Source organism: Epinephelus lanceolatus, chromosome 2 (genome assembly GCF_041903045.1).
Source record: "Epinephelus lanceolatus isolate andai-2023 chromosome 2, ASM4190304v1, whole genome shotgun sequence".
Lineage (NCBI taxonomy): Eukaryota > Metazoa > Chordata > Actinopteri > Perciformes > Serranidae > Epinephelus > Epinephelus lanceolatus.
In genome coordinates, this window is record NC_135735.1 from 1,415,446 (window position 1) to 1,433,198 (window position 17,753).

A 17,753-nucleotide genomic window follows, 5' to 3' on the forward strand; every position below is an offset into this window, starting at 1 on the left:
GAAAAAAAGTCATAGTATAGTATGTCGTCCAAAATCATTAAAAAAGTCATAGTATAGCATGTCGTCCAAAATCATGAAAAAAAGTCAAAGTATAGCATGTCATGAATGTTGTTTTTTCATGATTTTGGACAACATGCTATACTGTCGTCCAAAATCATGAAAAAAGTCATAGTATAGCATGTCGTCCAAAATCGTGAAAAAAAGTCATGGTATAGCATGTCGTCCAAAATCATGGAAAAAAGTCATAGTATAGCATGTCGTCAAAAATCGTGAAAAAAGTCATAATATTGCATGTCGTCAAAAATCATGAAAAAAACGTCATAGTATAGCATGTCGTCCAAAATCATGAAAAAAAGTCATAGTATAGTATGTCGTCCAAAATCATGAAAAAAAGTCAAAGTATAGCATGTCATGATTGTTGTTTTTTCATGATTTTGGACAACATGCTATACTGTCGTCCAAAATCATGAAAAAAGTCATAGCATGTCGTCCAAAATCGTGAAAAAAAGTCATAGTATAGCATGTCGTCATAATCATGAAAAAAGTCATAGTATAGCATGTCGTCCAAAATCATTAAAAAAGTCATAGTATAGCATGTCGTCCAAAATCGTGAAAAAAAGTCATAGTATAGCGTGTCGTCATAATCATGAAAAAAGTCATAGTATAGCATGTCGTCATAATCATGAAAAAAGTCATAGTATAGCATGTCGTCCAAAATCATTAAAAAAGTCATAGTATAGCATGTCGTCCAAAATCGTGAAAAAAAGTCATAGTATAGCATGTCGTCATAATCATGAAAAAAGTCATAGTATAGCATGTCGTCCAAAATCATTAAAAAAGTCATAGTATAGCATGTCGTCCAAAATCATGAAAAAAAGTCATAGTATAGCATGTCGTCATGATCATGAAAAAAGTCATAGTATAGCATGTCGTCCAAAATCATGGAAAAAAGTCATAGTATAGCATGTCGTCAAAAATCGTGAAAAAAGTCATAGTATAGCATGTCGTCAAAAATCATGAAAAAATGTCTCAGTATAGCATGTCGTCCAAAATCATGGAAAAAAGTCATAGTATAGCATGTCGTCCAAAATCATGAAAAAAAGTCAAAGTATAGCATGTCGTCAAAAATCATGAAAAAAAGTCAAAGTATAGCATGTCGTCCAAAATCATGAAAAAAAGTCAAAGTATAGCATGTCATGACTGTTGTTTTTTCATGATTTTGGACAACATGCTATATTGTCGTCCAAAATCATGAAAAATGTCATAGCATGTCGTCCAAAATCGTGAAAAAAGTCATAGTATAGCATGTCGTCAAAAATCGTGAAAAAAGTCATAGTATAGTATGTATTCAAAGGTCCATGAAAAAAAAGTCATAGTATAGCATGTCGTCAAAAATCATGAAAAAAAGTCATAGTATAGTATGTCGTCAAAAATCATGAAAAAAACGTCATAGTATAGCATGTTGTCCACAATCATGAAAAAAAGTCATAGTATAGCATGTCGTCCAAAATCATGAAAAAAAGTCATAGTATAGCATGTGGTCCAAAATCATGAAAAAAGTCATAGTATAGCATGTGGTCCAAAATCATGAAAAAAAGTCATAGTATAGCATGTCGTCCAAAATCATGAAAAAAAGTCAAAGTATAGCATGTCATCCAAAATCATTAAAAAAGTCATAGTATAGCATGTCATGATTGTTGTTTTTTCATGATTTTGGACAACATGCTATACTGTCGTCCAAAATCATGAAAAAAGTCATAGCATGTCGTCCAAAATCGTGAAAAAAAGTCATAGTATAGCATGTCATCATAATCATGAAAAAAGTCATAGTATAGCATGTCGTCCAAAATCATTAAAAAAGTCATAGTATAGCATGTCGTCCAAAATCGTGAAAAAAAGTCATAGTATAGCATGTCGTCCAAAATCATGGAAAAAAGTCATAGTATAGCATGTTGTCAAAAATTGTGAAAAAAGTCATAGTATAGCATGTTGTCAAAAATTGTGAAAAAAGTCATAGTATAGTATGTCGTCAAAAATCATGAAAAAAACGTCATAGTATAGCATGTTGTCCAAAATCATTAAAAAAGTCATAGTATAGCATGTCGTCCAAAATCATGAAAAAAGTCATAGTATAGTATGTTGTCATAATCATGAAAAAAATCATAGTATAGCATGTTGTCCAAAATCATTAAAAAAGTCATAGTATAGCATGTCGTCCAAAATCATAAAAAAAAGTCATAGTATGGCATGTCGTCCAAAATCATGAAAAAAAGTCATAGTATAGTATGTCGTCAAAAATCATGAAAAAAACGTCATAGTATAGCATGTTGTCCAAAATCATTAAAAAAGTCATAGTATAGCATGTCGTCCAAAATCATGAAAAAAGTCATAGTATAGTATGTTGTCATAATCATGAAAAAAGTCATAGTATAGCATGTTGTCCAAAATCATTAAAAAAGTCATAGTATAGCATGTCGTCCAAAATCATGAAAAAAAGTCATAGTATAGCATGTGGTCCAAAATCATGAAAAAAGTCATAGTATAGCATGTGGTCCAAAATCATGAAAAAAAGTCATAGTATAGCATGTCGTCCAAAATCATGAAAAAAAGTCAAAGTATAGCATGTCATCCAAAATCATTAAAAAAGTCATAGTATAGCATGTCATGATTGTTGTTTTTTCATGATTTTGGACAACATGCTATACTGTCGTCCAAAATCATGAAAAAAGTCATAGCATGTCGTCCAAAATCGTGAAAAAAAGTCATAGTATAGCATGTCATCATAATCATGAAAAAAGTCATAGTATAGCATGTCGTCCAAAATCATTAAAAAAGTCATAGTATAGCATGTCGTCCAAAATCGTGAAAAAAAGTCATAGTATAGCATGTCGTCCAAAATCATGGAAAAAAGTCATAGTATAGCATGTTGTCAAAAATTGTGAAAAAAGTCATAGTATAGCATGTTGTCAAAAATTGTGAAAAAAGTCATAGTATAGTATGTCGTCAAAAATCATGAAAAAAACGTCATAGTATAGCATGTTGTCCAAAATCATTAAAAAAGTCATAGTATAGCATGTCGTCCAAAATCATGAAAAAAGTCATAGTATAGTATGTTGTCATAATCATGAAAAAAATCATAGTATAGCATGTTGTCCAAAATCATTAAAAAAGTCATAGTATAGCATGTCGTCCAAAATCATAAAAAAAAGTCATAGTATGGCATGTCGTCCAAAATCATGAAAAAAAGTCATAGTATAGTATGTCGTCAAAAATCATGAAAAAAACGTCATAGTATAGCATGTTGTCCAAAATCATTAAAAAAGTCATAGTATAGCATGTCGTCCAAAATCATGAAAAAAGTCATAGTATAGTATGTTGTCATAATCATGAAAAAAGTCATAGTATAGCATGTTGTCCAAAATCATTAAAAAAGTCATAGTATAGCATGTCGTCCAAAATCATGAAAAAAAGTCATAGTATGGCATGTCGTCCAAAATCATGAAAAAAGTCATAGTATAGCATGTCGTCCAAAATCATGAAAAAAGTCATAGTATAGCATGTCATGATTGTTGTTTTTTCATGATTTTGGACAACATGCTATACTGTCGTCCAAAATCATGAAAAAAGTCATAGCATGTCGTCCAAAATCATTAAAAAAGTCATAGTATAGCATGTGGTCCAAAATCATGAAAAAAGTCATAGTATAGCATGTCATGATTGTTGTTTTTTCATGATTTTGGACAACATGCTATACTGTCATCCAAAATCATGAAAAAAGTCATAGCATGTCGTCCAAAATCATTAAAAAAGTCATAGTATAGCATGTCGTCCAAAATCGTGAAAAAAAGTCATAGTATAGCATGTCATCAAAAATCGTGAAAAAAGTCATAGTATAGTATGTCGTCAAAAATCATGAAAAAAAAGTCATAGTATAGTATGTCGTCAAAAATCAATGAATACGAACTAGGTTCCCACTTTTACACAGATGATACTCAGCTCTACATATCCATCAAGGCTGTGATGTTTTTTCATGATTTTTGATGACATGCTATACCATGACTTCATTTCATGATATTTGACAACATATTATACTGTGACGATTTTTCATGATTTTGGATGACATGCTATACTATGACTTTTTTTTTATGATTTTTGACAACATGCTATATCATGATGATTTTTAGTGATTTTTGACGACTTACTATACATGAAGTTTTTTCATAATATTTGATGTCACCAATAACTGTTTTTCATGATTTCTGACGTCATACTATACTTTGACTTTATTTCATGATATTTGACGACATTCTATACTCTTTTTTCCCATGATTTTGGACAACATGCTATGCTATGACTTTTTTTCATGATTTTTGATGACACAGACTTTTTTTCATGATTTTGGACGACATGCTATACTACGACATTTGACTTTCAAATCCTACCTTATTGACAGATCTCACTTGGTTTTTCATAATAACTGCTCTTCAGAATGCAAAAAGGTCAATTATGGTGTACCACAAAGGGTCTGTGCTTGGTCCCATTCTCTTTAACATTTACATGTTACCCCTCGGTTCATTAATCAATAAATACAAACTAGGTTCCCACTTTTACACAGATGATACTCAGCTCTACATATCCATCAAGCCTGTGACGATTTTTCATGATTTTTGATGACATGCTATACTATTACGTTTTTTAATGATTTTGGACGACATACACTACTATGACATTTTTTCATGATTTTTGATGACATGCTATACTATGACTTCATTTCATGATATTTGACGACATATTATACTGTGATGATTTTTCATGATTTTTGATGACATGCTATACTATGACGTTTTTTCATGATTTTGGACGACATACTATACTATGACAATTTTTCATGATTTTTGACGACATGCTATACTGTCACGTTTTTTAATGATTTTGGATGACATACTATACTATGACTTTTTTTAATGATTTTGGACGACATGCTATACTATGACTTTTTTTAATGATTTTGGACGACATGCTATACTATGACGATTTTTCATGATTTTTGACGACATGCTATACTATGACGTTTTTTCATGATTTTTGACAACATGCTATACTATGACGTTTTTTAATGATTTTGGACGACATGCTATACCATCATGTTTTTTAATGATTTTGGACGTCATACTCTACTATGATGTTTTTTCATGATTTTTGACGACATGCTATACTATGATGTTTTTTCATGATTTTTGACGACATACTATACTATGACTTTTTTTAATGGTTTTGGACGACATGCTATACTATGACGATTTTTCATGATTTTTGACGACATGCTATACTATGACGTTTTTTCATGATTTTTGACAACATGCTATACTATGACGTTTTTTAATGATTTTGGACGACATGCTATACCATCATGTTTTTTAATGATTTTGGACGTCATACTCTACTATGATGTTTTTTCATGATTTTTGACGACATGCTATACTGTCACGTTTTTTAATGATTTTGGATGACATGCTATACTATGACTTTTTTTCATAATATTTGATGTCACCAATAACTGTTTTTCATGATTTCTGACGTCATACTATACTTTGACTTTATTTCATGATATTTGACGACATTCTATACTCTGACTTTTTTCCCATGATTTTTGACGACATGCTATACTATGACTTCATTTCATGATATTTGATGACATTTTATACTGTGACGATTTTTCATGATTTTTGATGACATACTCTATTATGACGTTTTTTAATGATTTTGGACGACATGCTATACTATGACGTCTTTTAATGATTTTTGATGACATACTATGATGTATTTTAATGATTTTTGACGACATGCTATACTATGACTTTATTTCATGATATTTGACGACATATATTGTGACGATTTTTCATGATTTTTGACGACATACTCTATTATGACGTTTTTTAATGATTTTGGACGACATGCTATACTATAACTTTATTTCATGATATTTGACGACATATCATACTGTGACGAATTTTCGTGATTTTTGACGACATACTCTATTATGACGTTTTTTAATGATTTTGGAAGACATGCTATACTATCACGTTTTTTCATGATTTTTGACGACATGCTATACTATGACTTTATTTCATGATATTTGACGACATATTATATACTGTGACGATTTTTCATGATTTCTGATGACATACTATACTATGACGTCTTTTAATGATTTTGGACGACATGCTATACTATGACTTCATTTCATGATATTTGACGACATATACTGTGACAATATTTCATGATTTTTGACGACATACTCTATTATGACGTTTTTTAATGATTTTGGACAACATGCTATACTATAGACTCACAAGTCAGTCTTTAGACGCTTTGCTTAACTAAAGACTGATGACTTTCTCCCTGATTTTGTGTTTAGATGGGCGGATACAATTTCAGAGTTTAAAAAAACTCCCTACATTGCAGAACCAATAGTAAATCTGCAGGGCGGTCCTTCGGTGGCTCGCTGAACTCTTGTGCTTGTAAACATAGTCCCACTAGAAACACGTGTAGCGGTACAAAATGGCTCAGCCATGCTCGCAGAAAACGCCGTCAAAGCTAGTGGATGTTTGTCACGTTTGCGGCGACACATTCTCGCCAACTAAAAGAAACAAACATAATCTTTTACAAGGCCATGACTCATCCAGCTGGCCGGACTATAGAGGGAATCGCCTTGTTGTTTACAAATACTTCGGGTAGAAAACCAGCAGAGCTTTTAGCTATATATATATCTATATATATATATATATAGATATATATATAGCCTATATATCACATTTTTCACATCACTGTATCACCGTTTGGACTAATCCGATGTTTGTAAAGTCTAAAAACACAATGATTGAACAAACATTACTATTTCTGTGTGCACGTTTAGCTGGGCTAACCGTTAGCTGTTAGCCCTGTTAGCCGTTAGTGGTGTCTGTAATAGGTAATAACTCATTAAAAAAAAAAAAAAAATCTTTTCCAGCGGATATCTTAGTTACAACATGATTGAGCTAGCAAAGCAGTTTTGTGTTGTTATGTGTGGTATTTATTCAGTTTTGGGAAATCACGATGTCTAGAAAGCATCAGTGGCTGCAGCTGACAGGGACAGCTAACAGCAGCAGCAAAGCTAACATCAGGACGTCATCTGTTAAAAGCCTCCTGTTGTTGGATACGACATGAAACTACTCCAGTTAGCTCAATCATGTTGTAACTAAGACATCCGCTGGAAAAAATATTTTCTTCACGAATGAGCACACGTTTGATAAAACAGAGTTAAATCTCTCGGCATCCATTTTCAACCTCTCTGTGTGCTTGTTTCCTTGCGGACGAGAAAAGGAGGAGCGCACATTTCCGAGAAGGCGTGTCTTTTTCAAAAATGCAAGAGGCGTTGCTTTGTTGCCGGCCGTTTTCGCCGGTGTGTTAAACACACTTTAGAAAGGAGTGTCCCCAGACTATCAGAAGGCGGAGATCTCTGATTGTCTGGTGGCGAGACTAGCTATATATGACGTTTTTCATGATTTTGGATGACATGCTATACTATGACTTTTTTTTTGTATGATTTTTGACAACATGCTATACCATGATGATTTGTAATGATTTTTGACAACTTACTATACATGACTTTTTTTCATAATATTTGATGTCATCTATGACTGTTTTTCATGATTTTGGACGACAGGCTATACTACGACATTTGACGTTCAAATCCTACCTTATCGACAGATCTCACTTTGTTTTTCATAATAACTGCTCTTCAGAATGCAAAAAGGTCAATTATGGTGTACCACAAGGGTCTGTGCTTGGTCCCATTCTCTTTACCATTTACATGTTACCCCTCGGTTCATTAATCAATAAATACAAACTAGGTTCCCACTTTTACACAGATGATACTCAGCTCCACATATCCATCAAGCCTGACACCTCTCATCAACTCATCCATCTAGAACATTGCACACAAGGAATCAAACAATGGATGTTGTCACACTTCCTTCTGTTAAATAATGATAAAACTGAAATGTTAATCCTAGGTCCAAAGCACATCAGAAACAAATAATGCAATCTCACCTTAAACTTCGCTGATTCTATCATTTCACAAAGCCCCGTGTTAGAAATCTACTACACTATGTTGTTTTTTTAATGATTTTGGACGACATGCTATACTATGACTTTATTTCATGACATTTGACGACATGCTATACTATGACTTTTTTTCATGATTTTTGATGACATACTATACTATGACATCTTTTAATGATTTTTGACGACATGCTATACTATGACGTTTTTTAATGATTTTGGACGACATATACTGTGACGATTTTTCATGATTTTTGACAACATACTATACTATGACTTTTTTTTAATGATTTTTGACAACATACTATACTGTGACTTTTTTTTAATGATTTTGGACGACATAATATACTGTGACGATTTTTCATGATTTTTGACGACATACTATACTATGACTTTTTTTTAATGATTTTTGACGACATACTATACTATGACGTTTTTTAATGATTTTGGACGACATAATATACTGTGACGATTTTTCATGATTTTGGACGACATACTATACTATGACTTTTTTCATGATTATGGACGACATGCTATACTATGACGTTTTTTAATGATTTTTGACGACATGCTATACTATGACATTTTTTAATGAGTTTTGATGACGTACTATACTACGACATTTTTTCATGATTTTGGACAATATACTATACTATGACGTTTTTTAATGATTTTTGATGACATGCTATAGTATGACTTTTTTTCCCATGATTTTGGACGACATGCTATACTATGACGTTTTTTCATGATTTTGGACGACATACTATACTACGACATTTGACGTTCAAATCCTACCTTGCTGACAGATCTCACTTTGTTTTTCATAATAACTGCACTTTAGAACGCAAAAAGGTCAATTATGGTGTACCACAAGGGTCTGTGCTTGGTCCCATTCTCTTTAACATTTACATGTTACCCCTCGGTTCATTAATCAATAAATACAAACTAGGTTCCCACTTTTACACAGATGATACTCAGCTCCACATATCCATCAAGCCTGACACCTCTCATCAACTTATCCATCTAGAACAGTGCACACAAGGAATCAAACAATGGATGTTGTCACACTTCCTTCTGTTAAATACTGAAAAAACTCAAATGTTAATCCTAGGTCCAAAGCACATCAGAAACAAATAATGCAATCTCACCTTAAACTTCGCTGATTCTATCATTTCACAAAGCCCCCGTGTTAGAAATCTACTACACTATGTTGTTTTTTCATGATTTTGGACGACATGCTATACTATGACTTTATTTCATGATATTTGACGACATGCTATACTATGACTTTATTTCATGACATTTGACGACATGCTATACTATGACTTTATTTCATGACATTTGATGACATGCTATACTATGACGTTTTTTCATGATATTTGACGACATGCTATACTATAACTTTTTTTCATGATTTTTGACGACATGCTATACTATGACTTTTTTTAATGATTTTGGACAACATATTATACTGTGACATTTTCTCATGATTTTTGACGACATGCTATACTATGACATTTTTTTTTTAATGATTTTGGACAACATATTATACTGTGACGATTTTTCATGATTTTTTACGACATGCTATACTATGACTTTATTTCATGATATTTGACGACATGCTATACTATGACTTTATTTCATGACATTTGACGACATGCTATACTATGACTTTATTTCATGACATTTGATGACATGCTATACTATGACGTTTTTTCATGATATTTGACGACATGCTATACTATAACTTTTTTTCATGATTTTTGACGACATGCTATACTATGACTTTTTTTAATGATTTTGGACAACATATTATACTGTGACATTTTCTCATGATTTTTGACGACATGCTATACTATGACATTTTTTTTTAATGATTTTGGACAACATATTATACTGTGACGATTTTTCATGATTTTTTACGACATGCTGTACTATGACGTTTTTTAATGATCTTGGACGACATGCTATACTATGATGTTTTTTAATGATTTTGGACAACATATTATACTATGACGTTTTTTCATGATTTTGGACGACATGCTATACTATGACTTTTTTTCTTGATATTTGACGACATTATACTGTGACAATTTTTCATGATTTTTGACAACATACTATACTATGATGTTTTTTCATGATTTTGGATGACATGCTATACTATGACGTTTTTTAATGATCTTGGACAACATATTATACTATGACGTTTTTTCATGATTTTGGACGACATGCTATACTATGACGTTTTTTCATGATTTTGGACGACATATACTGTGACGATTTTTCATGATTTTGGACGACATACTATACTATGACGTTTTTTATTTATTTTGGACGACACACTCTACTATGACGTTTTTTCATGATTTTGGACAACATACTATACTATGACTTTTTTAATGTTTTTCAACGACATACTATACTATGACGTTTTTTAATGATTTTTGACAACATACTATACTACGACATTTTTTCATGATTTTTTACGACATGCTATACTATGACATTTTTTAATGATTTTGGAAAACATACTATACTATGACGTTTTTTAATGATTTTGGAAAACATACTATACTACGACATTTTTTCGTGATTTTGGACGACATACTATACTGAGACATTTTTTCATGATTTTTGACGACATACTATACTATGACTTTTTTCATGATTTTGGACGACATGCTATACTATGACTTTTTTCATGATTTTGGACGACATGCTATACTATGACTTTTTTCATGATTTTGGACGACATGCTATACTATGACTTTTTCCATGATTTTGGACGACATGCTATACTACGACATTTTTTCATGATTTTGGATGACATACTATACTATGACGTTTTTTAATTATTTTGGATGACATACTATACTACGACATTTTTTCATGATTTTTGACGACATACTATACTATGACATTTTTTCATGATTTTGGACAACATGCTATACTATGACTTTTTTCATGATTTTTGGACGACATGCTATACTATGACTTTTTTCATGATTTTGGACGACATGCTATACTATGACTTTTTTTCATGATTTTGGACAACATGCTATACTATGACTTTTTTTCATGATTTTGGATGACATGCTACAGTATAACTTTTTTCCATGATTTTGGACGACATACTATACTATGACTTTTTTTCATGATTTTTGCATGACATACTATACTATGACGTTTTTTCATGAATTTGGACGACATGCTATACTATGACTTTTTTCATGATTTTTGGACAACATGCTATACTATGACTTTTTTCATGATTTTGGACAACATGCTATAGTATGACTTTTTTTTCATGATTTTGGACGACATACTATACTATGACTTTTTTTCATGATTTTTGCATGACATGCTATACTATGACTTTTTTTCATGATTTTTGGACATATAATTTTGAGTTTTTTTCCACGATTTTTTTCAACATAATCTACTACGACATTTTTCTATGCTACACCATTTTTCATTACATTCTTTTAGCCTACCATGCTATGACTTTTTGACTTACTAAATTATGTTTCATCACCTTTTTTGACACGGTCTATGACATTTCTCATTGCATGTTTTGGTTAACTAAACCGCCATTTTTCGACATATATCAGACATTTCTGACTTACTATGCTGACATTTGTCATGACGTCTTTTTGACATACTATAGTTTGACATTTTTCATAACTGTAACATTTACTTTTGTATTTTATGCCTCAAACTATTTTCTAGACACTAGTTCTTTAATGAATTTTATTTTAAATGTCCTTTTATATTGTGTTTCTTTTGCATTTGTGATGCCTTTAATGTTTTATGTCGAGCACTTTGAATTGCTTTGTTGCTGAAATGTGCTGTAGAAATAAACCTGCTCTACATAAGTAACAGATCTTAATGCTCCTCCTAAGGACTAAAAAAACATTGGATGAAGCTTTAAGGACACACAGTCATGTTTCAAACACACTGGTCAGGTGGTCTCGCTCGCTCTGATTCGACCTCCGTTCAGGATTGGTGCAGGCTGTTTGACTGACAGCTCTGGGATGTTGCCACCCGGTGAGAAAAGGGTTCTTTTAACAACCTGGAGTTTGATGACCTCATAAACTTTCACCTGAGCAGAGTTGGAGAGGGACAGGATGTTTTATTTGTTTGTTTGTTTTTGTTGTTGTTTTTCCCAGGTTCACATTACCTTTTTTGTGCGCGTCCATATTTCCTGCATGAAGCTGATCGTCTTCTGAAACCACAGACTTGCTGTTGATGCAAGAAAAATCAGAAAGATGCAGAATCCAGATTTGAAGGAACAATTCAGATGGAGATCAGTGTTACGTCTGTGTTTCAGAGTCAGAACACAGTCGGCTCAGCATTTAGAAAGTTCACTAACGTTTCTTAAGTTATAAACTCTCATCTCATTTGGTTGAGTTGTTGGTGCAAACCCCGCCTCCAGCTCTGTACTCAACACACAGATATGAGAAATGGTTCCTTCAGACATCTCACAGAGGATCAAACATAGACACCAGAGTTACAGCTTTGTTTAAATGTTTGTTTATTAAAAAGGAAATACAAAAAAAAACAACCTGTAGAAACCTACAGCTGAGACAAAGCAAGCAGACATGTTGATCATCGGGTCAACGACACACAGCAGCTCATCGCGTTTCTAAGCATTCCTGTTACTACAACTACGACTAACTATTTGCTCCACCTGTGTCACGCCAAGCTTGGCGCCAGTTCAACAGCTACAGGTCTGTCCTGTCTGAGGTCAAAGGTCACCTGTGGCTCCCTAGGATTGTATTCGTACACAGGCATTAAGACGACAGCAGGAGCACGACGAGGAGAAACAGTCGAAGGAAAGTGAAGAAGATTTGAGCATCATTTTGTTCAGCGAGCCAAAGGAAGACAAAACTTCATCAGCGTGAAAACAAAAAACATCCACAGGAAAAGAAGATCGAGGAACAACAATCGTGTACACAGGAGAAGATTTCCTCGTATTGCTCACCTCTTACTGGACAGCTTGGTATCAGTGGAGTACCCTGATTGGATAAAAGAGGACCACGAGGACACGAAAACATCCTGTTAGAAAACCACAGAGGATTCAAGACGTGATGAAACGAGATTAATCTCCATTTTCTGAGAAAACAGAAAAGATTTCAATCAGAACATTTTTATCTCATAATTTTAAGATTAGTCTCGTTTTCATGTGTCCGCGTCCTCCAAAAAAAATATTAAAATAAACCAAAATAATGAGATTAAAGCATGTCAAACATAAATACAGAACCATATTATGCATATATTATAAATCAGCCACATCTGGAACTGTGGGTTAGAAAATAATCTCAAAGTTTAAAGTGCAACGTTACAAAGAAACAATAAAAGAAATACTGTGATTGGAGAGCGTATACTGTTTGTCGGGTCAGAAATAAATGTTACGGAGAATTAGTTCAGTTCAGTTCAGTTCAGACGGGCAGATCTCCAGAACGTTTCTCATCAGAGTCACTTTATGTCTTTAAATGTTCATCGTCACAGCAACAAGAAACGTTTGGCCGCTGACAAGAGTCTTTGATTTCAGATTCATCTGTTAAATTCCCATCAGTCTTTGCTCCTTCATCAGGGGGTTAAATAATCTGGCGAGGACAGGAAAGACAACGTGTCCAGCAGGGAGACGTCTCAGAGTGTTGGCAGACACCCTGCAGTCAGAGACGGACGTCCCTGCAGCGTCGCCTCCATGTCTCTCAGGCCGTCAGCTTCAATCGTCCTGCAGAGAAAAGCAGACTGTCAGTCAGAAGTCATGTGACCTGTAGTCATGTGACCTGTCAGATCATGTCCACACTGCCGCAAATAAATGTGAAAACTCTTTTTATTAAACACCAGCAGATGAATATCCATCGATCCCCCGTTTTGATTCAGATAGAAATATCAACAACCATCGGATGGATCGGCGAGAGAGTTTGTGTCGACGTTCCTCAGAGGACGAATCCTGCCGACCTCAGTGATCCTCTGATGTTTCCTCCTCCAGCGTCATGAGGTCAAAGATTTAATTTGTCCAGTAAAAACTAACAAGCAACCAACAAACATCCAGCCTCATCCGTACTTTGTGTTGACTGCTAAACGTTAGCTAAAATACAAAACTTAAAAATCAAAATTAATTATAAATAATTCAGGTAAAAAATCTGTTAGAACTCAAGTATGGAAGCAAATAACAACCATAAGGATTTAAATCTTGAGACAGATTCCAAGTGAAATATTTTAATAGTATTTTAATTTCAACATCGAGTCTTTAGCAGAGAATAAATGTATCAGTTAGGTATTCAGTTACTTTAATTTAATTCAAATCCCTGAGGCCGTCACCTGCTTCCAGCTGGACACACACGATGATTCATTTACAAACTATCTGGACAGTTATTACACTTTCTGAAGCATCAGTGCTGTTGCTATGGTAACCTGCGGTTTAACTGTTGTCGGAGTCCTGTTTCAACATGTAAAGATCTAAGAAGAGTGTTTTCAGATTTATCAGTGTGGACATGGAGCTACAAATCCCACAATCCTCGGCTCAGCAGCGGGACGCCTGGTGAGGCCACAGAGCAGCAGAGACGAGGGAGGAAGAGGAGGAAGAGGAGGAGGAGGGGAGGCACATGACTCATTCAGACACCAACTAACTCTCAGCACCCTCACACTCTGAAGTCACAAGGAAAAGATTCAGGATTTAAATCAGTGGTTCTCAAACTGTTTTCATTAACGTCCCCAATCTCCGTCCTGACCAGCGACCTGCAGTCTGGCTGGGATAAAAAAAAGTCTACAGATCATTTCAAGGCCTCCTGCAGTTGCTAGGAAACAACATTGTTGTTCCACTAAGGCCTCGTGTTCACCAAAGCGTTTCGTTTCCGAGCTGAAGACCCCAGGCGCTTCTCAGGAAACATCCAGTTGGGAGAGTCTGAGAGCGCTTTGGAGGCGTGGCCAAGAGGCAAGTCGCAGCAGTCCCGCACAGGTCGGGTGTACGCTGGAGCGGTTCTAGGATTTGACGATATCAGGGGCTCAGCTGGGTGTGTGTCTGGAAGCTGCAGACCCTCCCTGACACTTTTTACAAAGATAATCGAGCTCTATTCTTGTGTTTCTCTGACGCCTTCTTTACAAACAAAGTACAACTAGAATCCCCGCCCCACTGATGTATGAGTCACCAAATGTCTCCCCTTCTGTTCCTGAGATAATTACTGTATGAATTCTTTGACCACCAAATTCTCATCAGTGTATTCTTCAGTCCAGGTGGACGTTTGTGTTCTTGAGATAGTGTTCCCAAGAATGAGACAGATGCGATGTCAAACTGACCTTTGACCACTGAAATCTAATAGAAATCCATAAGTTGAGTATCACTGCCTCAGAATGAGCTGTTTATATCTACACAGGGAGCAGGTCCTCGTCTACAGAGATCACCATGTTGCACCGCCATGTTTCTACGGTAGCCCAGAACAGACAAACCAAACACTGGCTCTAGATGGAGACATCCATGTTTTCATGTCGGCCACAGTACGTAGTTAGCAGCCTCTCAGTAACGAGCAGTGATGGAAAAATACAGATTTTTTTGTAACGTGAGGCGTCTTTGTTCAGAGTGTTTCCTGTTGTCAATCAGCTGGTGTGTTTGTTTCTGAGGGGAAGAGACCTCTGAGGATAATTCAGCTCCTCAACAATCAACACTGCAGGAATTCTAACCAGGAGAAGCTGGTTGTAATCTGTAATCTGTAATCTGTAATCCTCACTGAGAGACGCCACGTACCCCCTGCAGTAATACGAAGTACCATAACCTCATCTGAAAAACCCTGATTTAAATCCTTCAAAGGTCTGATACAGGTTTAGCCTAGCTTAGCACAAAGACTGGAGGAAGTAACAGTTCTCCTGCTTCCTGTCTTTGTGCTAAGCTAGGCTAACTGATCCGGGATGTTTGTCTGTAGCGACACACAGACATTAAACTGAAACAAGTGTGCGTGTGAGTAAACGTGTCATTTCCTTGTGACTTGAACACATCGTTTCACTCAGCATCAAACAGGCGACACAAACAGCGCAGTCCGCTGGGTTCTGTGGGCCCTGCTCACGGCCCTGCAGGCGCACAGACAGAAGCTCTCTGTGGTTACAGGTGGGGAGTGTTAGATGGGTGGAGGGGGAGGGGGGGAGGGCACCATGCCATGCTGAGCGCTTCCATGCCAAGCTGTCCACCAATCAGCATACAGCCCCACCTACCTGCCCACCGTCCCCCACCAATGGGCTGGCTCTGTCTACCTGTCTGTCTGTAAACCAACCAATCAGACCACAGAGTGAGGACACAGAAGAAGACGGAGGACAGACTGACGGGAGGTCACGGTGGTTTCCTACATTTCCCACAATGCCTTTTGTCAGCCTCCAGAAAAGTGTGAAGAAAGACCAGAGGTCTGTTACATCAGACGTCATTTGAGACTTTTGTTTTAGAAACTGTGATCAGTTAATCAATCAATGAGCTCGATAGATAATCAATCAGTGACACTTTGAATGATCAACTGTATCAGAAGTGTTCTCCAATAAAAACTGGTATTTAAATAAACAAATAAATGGCAACAGTTGAGCTAATGCTACGACCGTTACTTAACAATTCACCTGTGGAGAGTTGTGTGTATTTATACTGTGTGTGTAAATGTACCTGTGCACCTGTCTCTACTTGTACTGTACCTGTGGAGAGCTGGGACTGGGACCTCCTGCGGGAGCTGCTGGGAGTTCTGGAGGCGGAGGAGAGGGTGGAGCCGGCGCTGCTGGCCCGAGAGATGGGGAGAGGGACGGGGGTGACCGGGGGTGAGTCCAGCTGAGGAGAGGTCAAAGGTCACGACAGGTTATACATCATTAATACATTGTGTTGTAGGATTCTTATTCGGTCTTACAATTTTATTACTAATTTTATTTTTTGTTCTTAATTAAAGTAAATCTTTATTTCTTTATTACTTTATTTTAGTATTTTATTTACAGGTCATATCATAATTATATTTTTTTTAATATTCATTACCACTGTATAGTTTTATTTACAGAACAAAATTATTCCATTATATTATGAGCTTGAACTGAAAGCTAAAATATTGATGCCAATATAAATTTAAGTAAAAACATTCTGTCCTCTGTTTTATTGTGTAGAAAATATAATATAATATAATGACTTTCCAAATGTAACAAGACTGAATCTTTTAAAGGAAACTGATACAAAACAGGAAACATAATGAACCCTGTTGGCGTCCGTTACCTCGACGCTGTCGTGGGTGGGCGAGGACGAGGTGGACGAGTTCTCGTGTCTCCTGGAGGACGAGGACGAGGAGCTCAGCTCCACGCTGCGAACACGCTGAGCGAACTTCAGCGAGCAGACCGACTCGCTCATGTTAGCAGCCAGTGGAGACACCTGAACACAGCACAGACAGCAAGAGTCACATTCATTCATTCGTTCATCTGCTCCTGAAGGAATAACCCGTTTACAGTCTGACACTTCAGTCTGCTTTTAAAACAAGTTCACATCCTGTAAACTTCACACTCCTGTTAATCACCCTTCAGGTTTCAGTTCATGTGTCATAACACAGAGTTTTTCCGGTGAACAAAAAAACTTTATGTTGCTGCCATTACACGTGACCCTGCGCTGATGCTGCCCACCAGCCTGCTGTGAACCT

At 35.5% G+C, this 17,753-nt stretch overlaps 1 protein-coding gene across 4 annotated transcripts in view; it reads right to left on the reverse strand.

Moving 5' to 3' along the window:
• Positions 1 to 12,620: 12,620 nt before the first annotated feature.
• Positions 12,621 to 17,753, reverse strand: part of kifc3 (kinesin family member C3) — a 59,953-nt gene continuing 54,820 nt past the window's right edge. For 3 of the 4 annotated variants that reach the window (XM_078173077.1, XM_078173072.1, XM_078173076.1), the window contains exons 19-22: positions 17,339 to 17,491; positions 16,780 to 16,909; positions 16,318 to 16,364; positions 12,621 to 13,843 (exon numbers count right to left, since the gene is read on the reverse strand). In XM_078173077.1, coding sequence (XP_078029203.1) covers positions 13,835 to 13,843; positions 16,318 to 16,364; positions 16,780 to 16,909; positions 17,339 to 17,491 — 339 coding nt within the window. In that variant the 3' untranslated portion in view covers positions 12,621 to 13,834. The remainder of the gene's footprint in view (positions 13,844 to 16,317; positions 16,365 to 16,779; positions 16,910 to 17,338; positions 17,492 to 17,753) is intronic. The other variant, XM_078173074.1, reaches the window with a different exon arrangement.